Raw genomic sequence first — 17,753 nt, 5'->3', positions numbered from 1 at the left:
GTTTACCACTGAGACTCAAGCAAGTTGAAAGTTAATGGTAAAGAAAAGCTGAATTCTAAAAGTAATATTTGATTAGACTTTAGAAAGAGACCAACCGAAAAAACTTTGCATTCCCTTCCTCTTCAAATTCCCAATCTTAGAACTTTGTAAAGGTTGACTTGCGCCAAACTGGCTGCATGCCATTTCAGTTATATCTCAATGCTGTCTGTGTTAATCCATGTATCTCACAGCAAGCTTGATTTCAAACATCACAATGCATGTTGTATTATTTTATATATCATATGGTAGACTGTGTTAATGCATTATCGAATATTACAAACTACATTCCTGAATGAATTTCACTGCAGGCTATGTTATATCACTGCAATAACCTCAGAAAATCCTAGAAATATTCACAGGATCAGGAAGCACCAGTGGAGAGGTAACAGTTAACATTATGGTTCCCTGATTCCTCATCAAACCATCATTTCACTCTTCATAAACTGAAAACAGTGCTAATCCATTCTTTACAGAGCAGACTGTATTAATCCACACTGCAGATAGCAGGTAATCTATCACACCAGAGACTGCATTAAAACACAAATCACACTGCAAAACGTGTTAGTTCATATACTGCACTAGTCTTAATCCACATATCACACCATAGACAGGGAGTATTCCATACACCATATTCAAAGTCTGTTAATCCACATTTCAAACAGCCAACCATTTTAATACATATGTCATGCTGCAAAATATGTTAAATATCTATTATACTCCAACATGTTCCTCTGTATTCAGACTGCAGACAGGGTAATTCAAACAAGTAAAACTACAGGTTGCATCAGTCCACATATCAGATTGTAAACTGTGTTATTCTGTACATCACAGCACAGGCTGCGTTAATCCAAACTGTGCACCTTACACTGTATTATTCACTATACCTATCATGGCCAGATAAGTAGAATGTTATATGGCATGCAAAGAAAGCTATTTTTCCTTTAATGTGGACATAAGAAATCTTACAAAATGGCTTCTGAAAGTCGCATTATTTCTCTTGTGGAATCAACTCCAGCCAGAGCTGATAATGTTACCCTTAGAAATATTCACAAAGAGTCATTAATTATTAAAGAATTCCAGGATGTCGATTGAACATTGAACACGTGTGAAGACTCAAAGCTTCTGTAGTATTGAACAGAGACAAGAGGGACATCACATAAAACAAAGTCAGCATAATTGCATTTGCTTTATGCAACAAAGACGCATTAATGTTAACATTTGCAGCTACTTTGTTTGATAAAAGCTGGTTTCGGACAGTCGTTTGAAGAGAATCACTTGAACATTATGAAAGACATCTTTGAAACAAGAATTGCTCATCATATGGAGACAGAAGGAGACATCTAGCTCAAACAAGCTAAAGTAGTGCTTCCAAAACCATGTGCCATGCCACACCAGAATGCTGTGGAGGAGATTCAGGTGTGCTGCAGACATTTTATAACTATTAAGTAATTATTTAGTAATGTAAATTTATTATCAATGCAATAGATTTTTAAAAATTCAATTTGGATACATTTTTACCTTGATGTAGAATGTAATGGCAATTTTTGCTTGTCTGCATCAGATATCACCATATCTGCCACACAGAGTTATTTACATAGGCACACTGGCTTCTGGGAGGTCCCATGAAGTTTTGGTTTTGATTAGCCGTACAGAAAGTTGTGTGGCACAATTTTAGCAATAATATTTGTGGTTGATTTTGGTGCGGGCTGCAAAATTAATTTTTGCAGCAAAGAGCAGTTTACTTTTTCATCATATAGAAAAGAAAGTTCATAACGTATAAAACAAGTACAATTTAAATTAGGGGAGTCCAAACACTTTGCTTGGTGGGCCACGTAAACTAACAGGTTTATCCAGACAATGAAGTCTGTGCCTCACCGGCATGTCACAGTGAACAATGTATTCAACAATAACAATATTCAAAGTTCTCAAGTTTTTTTTAAAACATTGTGTATCGAGCATTTTTACAGTTTGCAATAATGCTTGATGTGATATAGGTTAAGTTGTGTTTATTTATGTGGCCATTTCATTACCTGGGTGTATCAGGTTTCAGATTTGTGGTTGTACATTGCAGAATGTCACCAAGATATGCAAATAGTTCAACTTAATCTCAGGTGATCCTTGTTTCAAGTCAAAAGGTTTTTGCTAATCGTTAGTTTGTATTTCTGTTAGCCCCTGGTGGGACACTGTCTAAGCTAATGTTAAAGAGCAGAAACAATCTGTTTGCAAATATAACCTGGGAAATGAGTGATGCACTGAACTGATCTACCAACCGCCACAACCTGCAGTACTGTCCACACAAAAAAAGGGAGCCCTCATTCCTCCCCAGATCACTTCAGCTTTGACCATCTTTGGGAACAGTATCTCATTTTAGCATTCACTTCAGAAACAGAATCTTCAAGCGTGCCATATTAGATTTATTTCATTTTCATATGTAACATTGATGTTTACTTGAAATATAGCACATGTACGAGTTCATGTACTGGAATCAACTAGTACATTCCAGTTCAACGATGAAGGAGGCATCTGGTTTCAGGGAATGAGGTGGACCCGCTGGATTTGGTGTCAGTCGGTAAAAATGGGAAACAGCAAGCTAAAGTAAAAACTTAATTGAAGGATAGGCAATTTCATTGGGGTGAGAACCGAGGAAGTAAACTCAGAGATTAGCAGGCAGAATTATTGCATCACAATGGACTGCATTTAAGGAGGAATTGGTTCAGGTATGTCAAGATAAAGTCTCACAAAGAACTATGTATGGCAACCAAAAGCAGCTCTCGCAATGATGAAAGAAATTAAGAGTAAAATGGAGCAAAACATTATGAATACCATGAAGTCAATGGAGAGAGTGTAAAAACATTCGCAAGTATGACATCAGAACTGAGAGATCATACCCAACAGATAAGGTCAGCAGGAGGGACTCTTCTCAAGAAAAGAGAAAGCTAAGGAATAACCTGATCGAAATGATGAAAGGCATTAGTAGGGCAGAGAAGACCAGCGTTCAGAGCTATTAAATTCAGAAGAAACTCGTTTACCCAAAGAATTGTTGGAATGTAATACTTGTTCTTGCAGAATAATGAAGGCATCTAATCATTTAAAGTGGAGCCTGAAGGAATGTAAATACCTGGCTATGTCACTGGGATTGGAGGAAGAAGAGAGGAATGAAGAAGTAGAGCACAACACCAGGAGGTTTCTGGGTTGTAAGCATTATGTAATTTCTTAGCTGACAGCTGAAAACCATTGGCATTTTGTTGGTCCTGGCCAGTACGGATAAAAAGATTGAGGATTCCCAGTTACCTCATGGCAACTCACATTGTACAAGGTGGTCACCATCTTCATTCACCTTCTCCTCAACTTTAATGGATTCTCTGTGAACTCTATGTGCTCAGCACCTTGTTTCTCCTACAATTCCAAACTTACTTCTGCATGACATTGCACTCAGAGCATAAGACATCACTCTGGAGGGTCTCTCTGGTAAGTATTGATAGGTCTATTGTAACAACTAAAACATACTTTGGTATGCAATCACTTACTAAAACATATATCTGATGGTCATCTGGCTGTCATAATGTAACTAGAGGATTGTCAGGCAATCCTTACATCTGCTTGTAGAAGTCAGGGAGTTTTGACTGCCTCAGGATCAAACATCTTGATAATTACCCACGAGTGCAATGCCCACCAAATAAATCTTTTCTGATGGTTGCATTCCAGGCCAACGTTGATAAAATTGCATTACGTACACTTGATGATTCTACGTCTGAGGAGTGCACAGACTGTCATTTGAGCAGCAACGACAATCTGAACCTATGGAAAGCGAAAGACACAAATCTCAGCACCACTCATCTCAACTGGGGCCATTCGGGAGAAGCTTAAATAACTTTCAATCTCATGAAAAGATCCAACAGTCACCTGTGTCTATCTCTAGGTTGTTGAAAAGATGTTTAGGTCAAAAATGCTAAGGGCTGTGATCACCTTAACAATGATTCATAACGACTGATGATCAGGTCGAGGAGAGAGTTGGTATTATTCTATGAGACTGCCACCATCAGATTCTAGCCTTCAGAGAGGGTAAGGAAGCTATGCCTCTGCCTACTATTGTCTCGTGTGATCTCAGTCTATCGTTATCATTGTCCTCTCTGTGCACTATTTCCAAATCTCTTCAAAACAAGCTGGTATACAGTCAGACAGCATGGAAACAGACCCTTCGGCCCAACCAGTCCATGCTGATCATAATCCCAAACTAAACTAGTCCCACCTGCCTGCGCTCGGCCCACATCTCTCCAAATATTTTGTATTCACATACTTACTGCTGCTGGTGGTCATCTTACTTCTCATTTGACATCCAATCTAAGGAGATATGGTTGTGAGATATTGGCACTACCCATCCTGATCTTTAATTGCAGTAACCCTCTCCCATGTCAGTTATGAGCACCAACTATTTAGTTTTCTCATATGTCTGACTTTATATGAGCCCCATGAAAATATATTCCATTCATTTTGGCAGGCCAAACAGCAACTGTGGAAAGAGAAATAAATTTAACATTTAATGTCCAATCTGCATTTACTTGCTTTTTGTAATTCATCTTACCTTGGGTTGCACAGCTCATTTCAGGAAGGCTGGAAAATCTGTGCAAGTTTTATTGAAACGTCAGTCAAAATCCAAACAAAAGTACACCCCGTAGCTCATTGTTAATCTCAGAAGCAGCAATCGAAAAGGATTAACAAACTGCAGCTAAATTAAAACCAGACACTGTCACATTGGAACAGGTGTTCTAGGATACTGACATTTTCAGATTTTGATGATCCACTCAAACCAAGTGCCTTCACTGCCTGGAGCTGGGGTTAGAGCTGGAACCAGATCTGGGAATGGGGATGGTGCTGGGAATAAGAATGGAGATGGGGGCTGAGACGGAGCTGGGAATGAGGATGGGAAGGGGGATCGAGATGGAGCGAGGGATGGGACCGGGGACAGAGTTGGAGATGGGGGTGGAAATGAAGCTGGGAATGGGGGTGGATCTGGCAGTGGGGGTTTGCAGATGACACTTAGATAGGTGGAGGGACAGGTAGTGTTGAGGAAGCGGGCAGGCTAAAGAAGGACATGGACATGTTAGGAGAGTGAGAAAACAAGTGGCAATGGAATACAATGTGGGAAAGAGTGAAGTTATACACTTTGATGGGGAGAATAGAGGTGTAGACTATTTTCTAAACGGGGAATGGTTTCTGAAATCTGAAGCACCAAAGCACTTGGGTAATCCAGTTCAGGATTCTCTTAAGGTTAACAGGTTCAGTTTGCAATTAGGAAGGCAAATACAATGTTAATATTAATTTCAAGAGGACTAGAATACAAAAGCAAACATGTACTGCTAATAATTTAGTCAGGCCACATTTGGAATATTGTGAGAAATTTTGGGTCTCACATCTCAGGATGTCCTGGCATTGGAAGGTGTCAAGATTGAAATTTATAAGAATGATCCTGGGAATAAAAAGCTGCTCATATAAGGAGAGGTTGAGGACTCTGGATCTGTACTCAACAGAGTTTAGAAGTTTGGGGATGCAGGAACCTCACTGAAACTTACAGGAATCTGAAAGGCCAGACAGCAGTGGTGTGGAGAAGATGTTTCCACTAGTAGGAGAGACGAGGACCCAAGGACACAGCCTCAAAATAAAAAGACAATGCTTTAGAACCGAGACGAGGAGGAATTTCTTCAGTCAGAAGGTGATAAATCTGTGGAACTCATAGCCACAGAAGGCTGTGGAGGCCAAGTCATTGAGTGTATTTAAGACATAGATGGCTAGGTTCTTGATTAGTAAGGGGATCAAGGGTTACGGGAGAAGGCAGGAGAATGGGTTTGAGAAACATACCAGCCATGATTGAATGGTGAAGTAGACTTGATGGGTCAAATGCTCAATTTCCTTTCTCTTATGATCTTATGAGGTGGGATTAGGGGTTGAAATGGAGCTGAGGATGAAGGTGGAAATGGGGAGTGAAGCTAGAATTGAGGAAGGTAATGGGGTGCAGCTGGTGTTGGGGATGGAGCTGGGGAAGGGGTTAAGAATGGGTGCTGCCATGGAGTTGGGGTGAGGTTTGGGGTGGAGGTGGAATGGCAATGGGAGTTGGTATCCGAATTGGGAATGAAGCATGGAACGGGAGTGGAGCTGGGGTAGTGGTGGACTTGGATAGGGGTAGAGCTGGTAATGGTGGTTAAGATGAGAGTAGAGCTGGGGGTGGAGATGGAACTATGGATGGGGGGTAGGGATGGAAATGAGGTTAGAGTTGAAATGGAGCTGGGGAGGGGGGTGAAGATTGGATGGGGGTGCAGTTAGGGGGAGATGCAACTGGGGTTGGAGTGGAGTTGGGATAGAGCTGGGAAAAGGTTGAGATTGGGGGAAAGATGGAGTTGAGGAGGGGAGGAGATTGGGGGGAAAGCAGCTGGAGATGGGTGGAGACTGGGGGGAGATGCAGCTGGAGATGGGGTGGAGTTAGACAATAGACAATAGGTGCAGGAGTAGGCCATTCTGCCCTTTGAGCCTGCACCACCATTCAATATTGGGGTAGAGCTGACAATGGGGAGGAGTTGGAGATGGAATAGGATGGAGTTGAGTCAGAGCTGACAATGGGATGGAGTTGGGGATGGGATGGGGTGGAGTTGGGGTAGGGCTGACAATGGGGTGGAGTTGGGGATGGGATGGGGTGGAGTTGGGGATAATGGGGTGGAGTTGGGGTAGGGCTGACAATGGGGTGGAGTTGGGGATGGGATGGGGTGGAGTTGGGGTAGGGCTGACAATGGGGTGGAGTTGGGGATGGAATGGGGTGGAGTTGGGGATAATGGGGTGGAGTTGGGGTAGGGCTGACAATGGGGTGGAGTTGGGGATGGGATGGTGGAGTTGGGGATAATGGGGTGGAGTTGGGGTAGGGCTGACAATGGGGTGGAGTTGGGGATGGGATGGGGTGGAGTTGGGGATAATGGGGTGGAGTTGGGGTAGGGCTGACAATGGGGTGGAGTTGGGGATGGGATGGGGTGAAGTTGAGGTAGAGCTGACAATGGGGTGGAGTCATAGAGATGTATAGCATGGAAATGGACCCTTCGGTCCAACCCATCCATGCCGACCAGATATCCCAACCCAATCTAGTCCCACCTGCCAGCACCCAGCCCATATCCCTCCAAACCCTTCCTATTCATATACCCATCCAAATGCCTCTTAAATGTTTCAATTGTACCAGCCTCCACCACTTCATTCCATGCACATACCACCCACTGCGTGAAAATGTTGCCCCTTAGGTCAATTTTCTATCTTTCCCCTCTCACCCTAAACCTATGCCCTCTAGTTCTGGACTCCCAAACCCCAGGGAAAAGACTTTGTCTATTTATCCTATCCATGCTCCTCATGATTTTGTAAACCTCTATAAGGGCACCCCTCAGCTTCCAGGGAAAACAGCCCCAACCTGTTCAGCCTCTCCCTGTAGCTCAAATCCTCCAACCCTGGCAACATCCTTGTAAATCTTTTCTGAATCCTTTCAAGTTTCACAACATCTTTCCGATAGGAAGGAGACCAGAACTGCACACAATATTCCAACAGTGGCCTAACCAATATCCTGTACAGCCGCAACATGACCTCCCAACTCCTGTACTCAATACTCTGACCAATAAAGGAAAGCATACCAAACGCTGCCTTCACTATCCTATCTACCTGTGACTTGACTTTCAAGGAGCTATGAACCTGCACTCCAAGGTCTCTTTGTTCAGCAACACTCCCTAGGACCTTACCATTAAGTGTGTAAGTCCTGCTAAGATTTGCTTTCCCAAAATGCAGCACCTCGCATTTATCTGAATTAAACTCCATCTGCCACTTCTCAGCCCATTGGCCCATCTGGTCCAGATCCTGTTGTAATCTGAGGTAACTCTCTTCGCTGTCCACTACACCTCCAATTTTGGTGTCATCTGCAAACTTACTAACTGTACCTCTTATGCTTGCATCCAAATTATTTATAAAAATGACAAAAAGTAGAGGACCTAGCACCGATCCTTGTGGCACTCCACTGGTCACAGGCCTCCAGTCTGAAAAAACAACCCTCCACCACCACCCTGTGTCTTCTACCTTTGAGCCAGTTCTGTATCCAAATGACTAGTTCTCCCTGTATTCCGTGAGATCTAACCTTGCTAATCAGTCTCCCGTGGGGAACCTTGTGAACGCCTTACTGAAGTCCATTTAGATCACATCTACTGCCATGCCCTCATTAAACCTCTTTGTTACTTCTTCTTTGTGAGACATGATTTCCCACGCACAAAGCCATGTTGACTATCCCTAATCAGTCCTTGCCTTTCCAAATATATGTACATCCTGTCCCTCAGGATTCCCTCCAACAACTTGCCCACCACTGACATCATGCTCACTGGTCTATAGTTCCCTGGCTTGTCCTTACCACCCTTTTTAAACAGTGGCACCATGTTTGCCAACCTCCAGTCTTCCGGCATCTCACCTGTGACTATCAATGATACAAATATGTCAGCAAGAGGCCCAGCAATCACTTCTCTAGCTTCCCACAGAGTTCTAGGGTACACCTGATCAGGTCCTGGGGAGTTATCCATCGTTATGCATTTCAAGACAGGTGGAGTTGGGGATGATGGGTGGAGTTGGGGATGGGAGGAGTAGGGGTTGATGGGGTGGAGTTGGGGATGGGGGTGGAGTTGGGGATGGGGGGTGGAGTTGGGGATGGGGGTGGAGTTGGGGACGATGGGGGTGGAGTTGGGGCCGATGGGGGTGGAGTTTGGGCCGATGGGGTGGAGTTGGGGATGGGTGGTGGAGTTGGGGATGGGGGAGTTGGGGATGGGAGGAGTTGGGGATGATGGGTGGAGTTGGGGATGGGGGTGGAGTTGGGGATGATGGGTGGAGTTTGGGATGGGGGTGGAGTTGGGGATGATGGGGTGGAGTTGGGGATAATGGGGAGGGGTTTGGGATGGGGGTGGAGTTGGGGATGATGGGGGTGGAGTTGGGGATGGGGGGTGGAGTTGGGGATGGGTGGTAGAGTTGGGGATGGGGGTGGAGTTGGGGATGGGGTGGAGTTAGGGATGATGGGGTGGAGTTGGGGGTGGGGTTTGGAGATGGGGATGGGGGGTGGTGTTGGGGAGGGGGTTGGGGATGGGGTTTGGGGTGGGGTTTGAAGTAGGGTTAGGGATGGGGGTGGGGTTTGGGGTGGGTTTGGGGGTTGGGTTTGGGAGTGGGGTTTGGGGGAGAGGGTGGGGTTTGGGGGTGGGGACTGGGTTTGGGGTGGGGTTTGGGGGTGGGGGTGGGGTTTGGTGTTGGGGGTGGGGTTTGGGGGTGGGGTTTGGGGGTGGGGGTGGGGTGGGGTTTGGGGTTGGTTTGAGGGTGTGGGTGGGATTTGGGGTTGGGGTGGGGATGGGGTTTGGGGTTGGGTGCAGAGTTGGTGGTGGGGTTTGGGGTTGGGACGGAGTTGGGTGTGGGGTTGGGGGCAGGGCTAGGAGTGGGGTTTGGGGTTGGGGCGGACTTGGGGGTGGGGTTTGGGTTGGGGGCAGAGCTAGGGGTGGGGTTTGGGTTGGGGGCAGAGTTGGGGGTATGGTTTGGGGTTGGGGGCAGAGTTGAGGTTGGGGGTGGGGTTTGGGGTTGGGGCAGAGTTGGGGTGGGGTTTGGGGTTGGGAGCGGAGTTGGGGTTGTGGGTGGGGTTTGGGGTTGGGAGCGGGGTTGGGGTTGGGGTGGGATTTGGGGGTTGGGGGCGGAGTTGGGGGTGGGGTTTGGGGTTGGGGGCAGGGTTGGGGATGGGGTTTGGAGTTGGGGAGGGGATTGGGGTTGGGGCGGAGTGGCGGTTGTAGGTGGGGTTTGGGGGTTGGGGCGGAGTTTGGGGTGGGGTTTGGAGTTGGGGCGGAGTTGGGGTTGTGGGTGGGGTTTGGGGGTTGGGGCGGAGTTGGGGGTGGGGTTTGGGTGGAGTTGGGGTTGTGGGTGGGGTTTGGGTTTGGGGCGGAGTTGGGGTTGGGGTTTGGGGTGGGGGAGAGTTGGGGTGGGGTTTGGGGTTGGGGCGGAGTTGGGGTTGGGGTTTGGGGTAGGGGAGAGTTGGGGTGGGGTTTGGGGTTGGGGCGGAGTTGGGGTTGGGGTTTGGGGTGGGGGAGAGTTGGGGTGGGGTTTGGGGTAGGGGCGGAGTTTGCAGTGTGGTTTGGGGTGGAGTTGGGGGTGGGGTTTAGGGTTGGGGTGGAGTTGGGGTTGGGGTTTGAGGTTGGGGCGGAGTTGGGGTTGGGGGTGGGGTTTGTGGTTGGGGGTGGGGTTGGTGGTTGGGGCAGAGTTGGGTAGTGGGGTTTGGGGTTGGGGTGGGGTTTGGAGGTTGGGGCAGAGTTGGTGGCGGGTTTGGGGTTCGGGCGGAGTTGGGGTGGGGTTTGGGGTTGGGGGTGGAGTTGTGGGTGGGGTTTGGGGTTGAGGTGGAGTTGGGGTGGGGTTTGGGGTAGGGGGCGGAGTTGGGGTGGGGTTGGGGTTGGGGTGGACTTTGGTGTTGGGGGCGGAGTTGGTGGTGGGGTTTGGGTTTGGGGGTGGAGTTTGGGGTTGGGGGCGGAGTTGGGGTGGGGTTTGGGTTTGGGGTGGGGTTTGGGGTTGGGGCAGAGTTGGGGTGGGGTTTGGGGTTGGGAGCGGAGTTGGGGTTGTGGGTGGGGTTTGGGGTTGGGAGCGGGGTTGGGGTTGGGGTGGGATTTGGGGGTTGGGGGCGGAGTTGGGGGTGGGGTTTGGGGTTGGGGGCAGGGTTGGGGATGGGGTTTGGAGTTGGGGAGGGGATTGGGGTTGGGGCGGAGTGGCGGTTGTAGGTGGGGTTTGGGGGTTGGGGCGGAGTTTGGGGTGGGGTTTGGAGTTGGGGCGGAGTTGGGGTTGTGGGTGGGGTTTGGGGGTTGGGGCGGAGTTGGGGGTGGGGTTTGGGTGGAGTTGGGGTTGTGGGTGGGGTTTGGGTTTGGGGCGGAGTTGGGGTTGGGGTTTGGGGTGGGGGAGAGTTGGGGTGGGGTTTGGGGTTGGGGCGGAGTTGGGGTTGGGGTTTGGGGTGGGGGAGAGTTGGGGTGGGGTTTGGGGTTGGGGCGGAGTTGGGGTTTGGGGTGGGGGAGAGTTGGGGTGGGGTTTGGGGTTGGGGCGGAGTTTGCAGTGTGGTTTGGGGTGGAGTTGGGGGTGGGGTTTAGGGTTGGGGTGGAGTTGGGGTTGGGGTTTGAGGTTGGGGCGGAGTTGGGGTTGGGGGTGGGGTTTGTGGTTGGGGGTGGGGTTGGGGGTTGGGGCAGAGTTGGGTAGTGGGGTTTGTGGTTGGGGGTGGGGTTTGGAGGTTGGGGCAGAGTTGGTGGCGGGTTTGGGGTTCGGGCGGAGTTGTGGGTGGGGTTTGGGGTAGGGGGCGGAGTTGGGGTGGGGTTGGGGTTGGGGTGGACTTTGGTGTTGGGGGCGGAGTTGGTGGTGGGGTTTGGGTTGGGGGCGGAGTTTGGGGTTGGGGGCGGAGTTGGGGTGGGGTTTGGGTTGGGGGCGGAGTTGGAGGTGGGGTTTGGGGTTGGGGGCGGAGTTGGAGGTGGGGTTTGGGGTTGGGGGCGGAGTTGGAGGTGGGGTTTGGGGTTGGGGGCGGAGTTGTGGGTGGGGTTTGGGGGCGGAGTTGTGGGTGGGGTTTGGGGGCGGAGTTGGAGGTGGGGTTTGGGGGCGGAGTTGGAGGTGGGGTTTGGGGGCGGAGTTGGAGGTGGGGTTTGGGGGCGGAGTTGGAGGTGGGGTTTGGGGGTGGGGCTTGGGGTGGAGCTCGAGCTCTCACCTGGCCCCTGACGTAAGCGATTCGCTCCCCGGACCACTCCAGGTGACTACTTCCGGTGGGTGGTACCACGTGATTGAGTGAAGGCCCAGACAATCCGCGGGGATTGATGGCGCACGTGACGGTGGTGTACCAATAGGAGTGGGCCATGGGCGGGGCCTGTCAGGGGTTGGGCCTGAGGCCTGAGGGGAGTGTTTACACCGCGGCGCCGGTTTATCCATCACCCCCGGGGAGGGTGTACTGTGATCGGGGCAGCACGATCGGCGCTGGCACTGCCCCTGTCTTCGGGATAACTCACACCGAGCGGCTGGAACCGAGAGCGGGCTCTGTCAGAGAATCGGGCCGTTTGTTGTGAAAGGCCTCGGCGCAGCGGACACACAGGGAGCTGGCTGCAGCCGTCAGCACCACAGCCCGACCCGTAACCGGCAGGGGATCCGGGGGGGGGTCCGGGGGGGTCAGAGGGTCCGGGGGGGTCAGGGGGTCAGAGGGTCCGGGGGGGTCCGGGGGGGGGCAGGGGATCCGGGGGGGGGCAGGGGATCCGGGGGGGGTCCGGGGTCAGAGGGGATCAGGGGGAGTCAGGGCGACAGGGGGTCCAGGGTGCCCATTGCAGTGAGGGGTGTCCAAGGGGGCAGGGTGCCCATTGCAGTGAGGGGTGTCCAAGGGGCAGGGTGCCCATTGCAGTGAGGGGTGTCCAAGGGGCAGGGTGCCCATTGCAGTGAGGGGTGTCCAAGGGGCAGGGTGCCCATTGCAGTGAGGGGTGTCCAAGGGGCAGGGTGCCCATTGCAGTGAGGGGTGTCCAAGGGGGCAGGGTGCCCATTGCAGTGAGGGTGTCCAAGGGGCAGGGTGCCCATTGCAGTGAGGGGTGTCCAAGGGGGCAGGGTGCCCATTGCAGTGAGGGTGTCCAAGGGGCAGGGTGCCCATTGCAGTGAGGGGTGTCCAAGGGGGCAGGGTGCCCATTGCAGTGAGGGTGTCCAAGGGGCAGGGTGCCCATTGCAGTGAGGGTGTCCAAGGGGCAGGGTGCCCATTGCAGTGAGGGGTGTCCAAGGGGCAGGGTGCCCATTGCAGTGAGGGGTGTCCAAGGGGGCAGGGTGCCCATTGCAGTGAGGGTGTCCAAGGGGCAGGGTGCCCATTGCAGTGAGGGGTGTCCAAGGGGGCAGGGTGCCCATTGCAGTGAGGGTGTCCAAGGGGCAGGGTGCCCATTGCAGTGAGGGGTGTCCAAGGGGGCAGGGTGCCAAAAGGAACAGGTTTCTCATCATATGAGCTGTCCAGGAGATGGAATGTCCCTTGTTGTATGTTAATTGTAATGAGATTCCAGTTCATTTAGAGGATATGTGATGAGGACATCCATTACTTTTTTATACTTGGGGAAAGTGTACAATTGGGCTACCTATGCAGATCTAGTAGGATCTGATCAACCGAAGTACATTGGGTGAGGGAATTACACTTGTATCCTTGAATCATGCCATGCACTTGTGGCAACTGGAGACGGTGGATCCGGCCTTTGGTGGTTTTCCTGTACCTTGTAGGTGTTGTGGTTGCTGTTCCTCTCTGTGTGTGGGAGCTGCGAAAATCTGAGGTATCATAACAATCTTGTTCTATTTCACTGTGAGGCAGTTCTGTTTTTGAAAGGTGAAATGTTTAAGTAGGAAGCCTTCACCGGATAGCATCGTTTGTTATTTTAATTTGCACATGTGGAAACCCCTGCAGGCAAATGTACTCTTCTTGTTTTAGAACATCATGGTTTTCTTTAAATTATTTTAAAATTTCCTTTCTACTAATGGATCTTCTGGAACATTGGTCGTGTTAAATTGGAGACTTCACTTCCTTTCATAGCTGAGTATTTTTCTCTCCCATCTTATGTCTTTCAACTTCTAGGCTTCCTTTTTCTCTTCTATTGCACTTTTTTTGTCTAATCCTTTAGATAGAAGTTAGTGTAGTGGTGAAGACAGTATTCTGTGGAGTTGACTCTTGAATGCTAGACCTGGGAGTAACAGGTAGTAGATACATTTTGAGCTGCAGATCATAAGCTGTGAAGAGATCCAGGAATAACTTATTTTCTCCTTTTTTTTTATGAAAGCAAGTTGTGGAGAGATGGAAATCAGGTCAAGGATAGGAGAGGGGGAGGTGAGAATTGACAGAAAGGAAAGCATTGGCACTTTGGCTGAGAAGCAGCAAGGTGGAGACTTAGAGCTAAGAGTATGTAAGATATACATGGTAATAGGAAAGGGTAAGGAGCAGGAAGAATCATGCTCATTTTCGGGATTGAGTTTGATGGAAAAGAAATGAGGATTGGGAAGGGGCAGATACATATTCATGAGTTGGGAAACTGGAGAAGAGTGTACGTTTGGATTTCAGCATGGAAGGAAGGGACATTCTACTTGATGGACAATTGGAAAGGGCAAGAAGGCCGTCTGGAAACACTTTTTCTCCTGCAAGACCAATTTAGGAAAGTTCCATTATTTAAATAATGGTGACTGAGAATTGCAGCATAGTTATAACATAGAAGGAAGGAAGTTCAATCTGTCAACTTTCTTGGGGCTAGGGGTTGTAATTTATCTAATGTTACTCCCATGGCCCTCCAAATGCTTTCACTTAAGTTGTATTTTGCAAGCCAAAACTGAGTCTGCCTATATCACCCTTTCAAGCAGTGCATTGTAACTGTGTGGGGGGAGAAAAAGTTTCCTTCATGGCACCTTTTGCAAAAGAACCAATCAGATCAAATCTCAGTCCTTCGGTTCTTGACCCTCCTGTTGTTGGGGCAGTTTCTCTTTTACCTATCTAAACCTCTCACGATCTTTTGCATCCAAGTTGAATCCCCTCTGTATCCAGGTTTTTAACTCCACCATCTTCAATGTGTCCACATATGAAGTTCCTCATCTATGTAACAATTCTCCGTCTTTCCTGCACACTATCTAAACTTTTTGCGTCCTTCCTGAAGTTCAGTGGCCAAAATTGAATGTAGTATTCCAATTGAGGTCAAACCTGCCTTTTTAGAAAATTCTAAAATCCTAAATTTAGAAAATTTAGGGTGGCACGGTGGCACAGTGGTTAGCACTGCTGCCTCACAGAGCCAGAGACCTGGGTTCAATTCCCGCCTCAGGCGACTGACTGTGTGGAGTTTGCACATTCTCCCCGTGTCTGCGTGGGTTTCCTCTGGGTGCTCCGGTTTCCTCCCACAGTCCAAAAATGTGCAGGTCAGGTGAATTGGCCATGCTAAATTGCCCATAGTGTTAGGTAAGGGGTAAATGTAGGGGTATGGGTGGGTTGCGCTTCGGCGGGTTGGTGTGGGCTTGTTGGGCCGAAGGGCCTGTTTCCACACTGTAACTAATCTAAGTAATCTAATCTAAAAAAAAATCTAATCTTCATAATTGGCTTGGTGTTATACAGTATTCTGTGACACTAATTACAAATCTTTGGGTTCTCTGTCATTTTAACTGCTTTCTGAGCATGTCGTGCCATCTTCAAACTAGAGAAACTCAGGTGTGACAGCATGTGGAGTGAGAAATATTGAGTCCAGAAAGACATTTCTTCTGAACAACCACCTTCAGTTATACCAGACTCAATATTAACTCATGTATGAAAATTGTCTTCTACTCCAAAGTCACAGTCATTATTGAATTGAATTTATTGTCACCTGTACCGAGGCACAGTGAAAAGCTTTGTCCTGCGAGCAATACAGGCAGATCACAGAGTTAAGTAGCATGGATAGTAAATAATAGGTGAAAAGCAGCAACACCAAAACACAGGTCCAAGCGAATGTTAAGAGTTTGAGAGTCCATTCAGTATTCAACCAGCAGTAGGGTAGAAACTGTTACGAAACCGGCTGGTGCGTGTGTTCAGGCTTCTGTACATTCTCCCCAACGGTAGAGGTTGTAGAAAAACATTGCCAGGGTGGGATGGATCTTTGAGAATGCTGGTGACCTTTCCTTTACAGCGGGCCTGCTAGATGGATTCTGTAGATGGGAAGTTGGCCTTTTTTGATTATCCAGGCCGAGTTCACCACTCTCTGTAACCGTCTCCAATCTTGAATGGTACAGTTGCCATACCAGGTGGTGATACATCCAGACAGAACGCTCTCAATGGTGCACCTATAAAAGTTGGCAAGGGTATTCACCATCATGCCAAATTTCCTCAGCTGCCTGAGGAAGAAGAGACGTTGTTGGGCCTTTGTAACCAGTGCGTCCACATGAAGAGTCCAAGAAAGCTTGTTGTGGATGACCACTCCCCGGAGCTTGGCACTCTTCCCTTCTTCCACCTCTGTGCTGTTAATGTGTCGGGGGCATGAGTAACATCCCGCCGAAAGTCAATAATGAGTTTCTTGGTTTTGCCAGCATTGAGAGCTAGGTTGTTCTCAGTGCACCATTTTTCCAGGTTTTCCACCTCCCGTCTGTAGTCTGTTTTGTCGCCATCTGAGATTTGACTGGCTATGGTGGTGTCACCAGCGAACTTGTAAATGTCATTAATCTGGTGGAACTCAGGAACAGCATTGTTCCAATGCAGACTCCTGGAGAACCCCACTGTGCATGTCCCTCCAATTCAAGAAAGAATCATTCATTGCTACCTTTTTGCTTTTTTGTGATTCAGTCAATTTTACCTTCATATCTCCAATGTCCTTTTTATTCCATGAATTTCAAATTTGTTTTTGTAGCACTTCTCAAACCTCTTAGAGATTCATGGCCATCTCATAAAGTGCCTCACATTGACTACCAATTATGTTACCTCATCAATAAACTCAATCCAATCGAGGCAGCACAGTGGCTCAGTGGTTAGCACTGCTGCCTCACAGCGCCAGGGACCTGGGTTCGATTCCAGCCTCAGATGACTCTGTGTTGAGTTTGCACATTCTCCCCATGTGTGCATAGGTTTCCTCTGGGTGCTCCGGTTTCCTCCCACAGTCCAAAGATGTACAGGTTAGGTGAATTGGCTATCGTGTTCAGGGATGTGTAGGTTAGGTGCATAAATCAGAGGTAAAATGTAGAATTATAGGGTAGGGGATAGGTCTGGGTGGGTTACTTTTTGGAGGGTTAGTGTGAACTTGTTGGGCCGGAGGGTCTGTTTCCACACTATAGAGATTCTATGATTAATCAAATGGGGGGTAAGAATATGTCATTGGAAACGTTGACAAAGTGTGTAGGCATAAATTCAAACTGTCAGTATTTTAACAGTTATTAATTCAACAGTAATATGCCCACTTAACATAGCAGTTTGTCTGATGTACCGTATTCAACTGCCAGCCACAGTAATATAGTTGGATAATGCGAGGAAAGATCTTCTTGTAATGCGGTCATTGTTAGTTTCAAAAATAAATATGTCTTTCTGACCATTTGACTAAATCAGATTTTACTGTGGCTTAATTGCAGTAACAAAACTGCAACTTGAATACATTACTTTGTTTCCACAAAAGTTTTGTTTCTTTTTTTTTAATGCAGGTGGGAACTCATAATAAAGCGTGGTTCACTGCTGGAATTTTTGTGTTTATGACAATTCCAATATCACTTTGGGGTATCTTGCAGCACCTAGTGCATTACACTCAGCCAGAATTACAGAAACCAATAATAAGGTATTTATCGTATCTTTTGCTTTTAAAATTAATCAACTTTTCATGTTAAAAAAAAAAATCTGTAAATGCAAAATATTTAGAAATCCTAATTTACTGTCAATTTTCTGACTACAGGATCCTATGGATGGTTCCAATTTACAGTTTAGACAGTGTAAGTTGATTTTACAGTTATGAATAACTTGTGTTGTTATGAACACTAAATTAAATTATATTTTCATGTACCAGACAATTAGCCGAATACTGACTTGTGGAGTGTCTCGTACCACGGAAAATGTTACTATAATGTCTCCCTCATATCAGGAGTGCAGAGTTAGGAGGCAAAGTTTCAAAATAAAGGATCTCCCATTTATGACAGAAATAAAAAAGAATTTCTTCTTTGGAGTTATTAGTATTTGCTGTTCT

General features: G+C 48.1%; 1 protein-coding gene across 2 annotated transcripts in view; it reads left to right on the top strand.

The window, feature by feature from the left end:
- The first annotated feature begins 11,770 nt into the window (after positions 1 to 11,770).
- Positions 11,771 to 17,753, top strand: part of tmem184c (transmembrane protein 184C) — a 45,762-nt gene continuing 39,779 nt past the window's right edge. Inside the window, exons 1-3 of one of the 2 annotated variants that reach the window (XM_072568394.1) lie at positions 11,771 to 11,849; positions 17,221 to 17,351; positions 17,466 to 17,502. In XM_072568394.1, coding sequence (XP_072424495.1) covers positions 17,269 to 17,351; positions 17,466 to 17,502 — 120 coding nt within the window. In that variant the 5' untranslated portion in view covers positions 11,771 to 11,849; positions 17,221 to 17,268. Of the gene's footprint in view, positions 11,850 to 12,385; positions 13,368 to 17,220; positions 17,352 to 17,465; positions 17,503 to 17,753 lie in introns of those variants that run through there. The other variant, XM_072568309.1, reaches the window with a different exon arrangement.

The sequence above is a fragment of the Chiloscyllium punctatum genome, chromosome 1 (assembly GCF_047496795.1).
Source record: "Chiloscyllium punctatum isolate Juve2018m chromosome 1, sChiPun1.3, whole genome shotgun sequence".
Classification (NCBI taxonomy): domain Eukaryota; kingdom Metazoa; phylum Chordata; class Chondrichthyes; order Orectolobiformes; family Hemiscylliidae; genus Chiloscyllium; species Chiloscyllium punctatum.
Note: the sequence above shows the minus strand (reverse complement) of the source record. Positions and strands in the feature narration are given on the sequence as shown.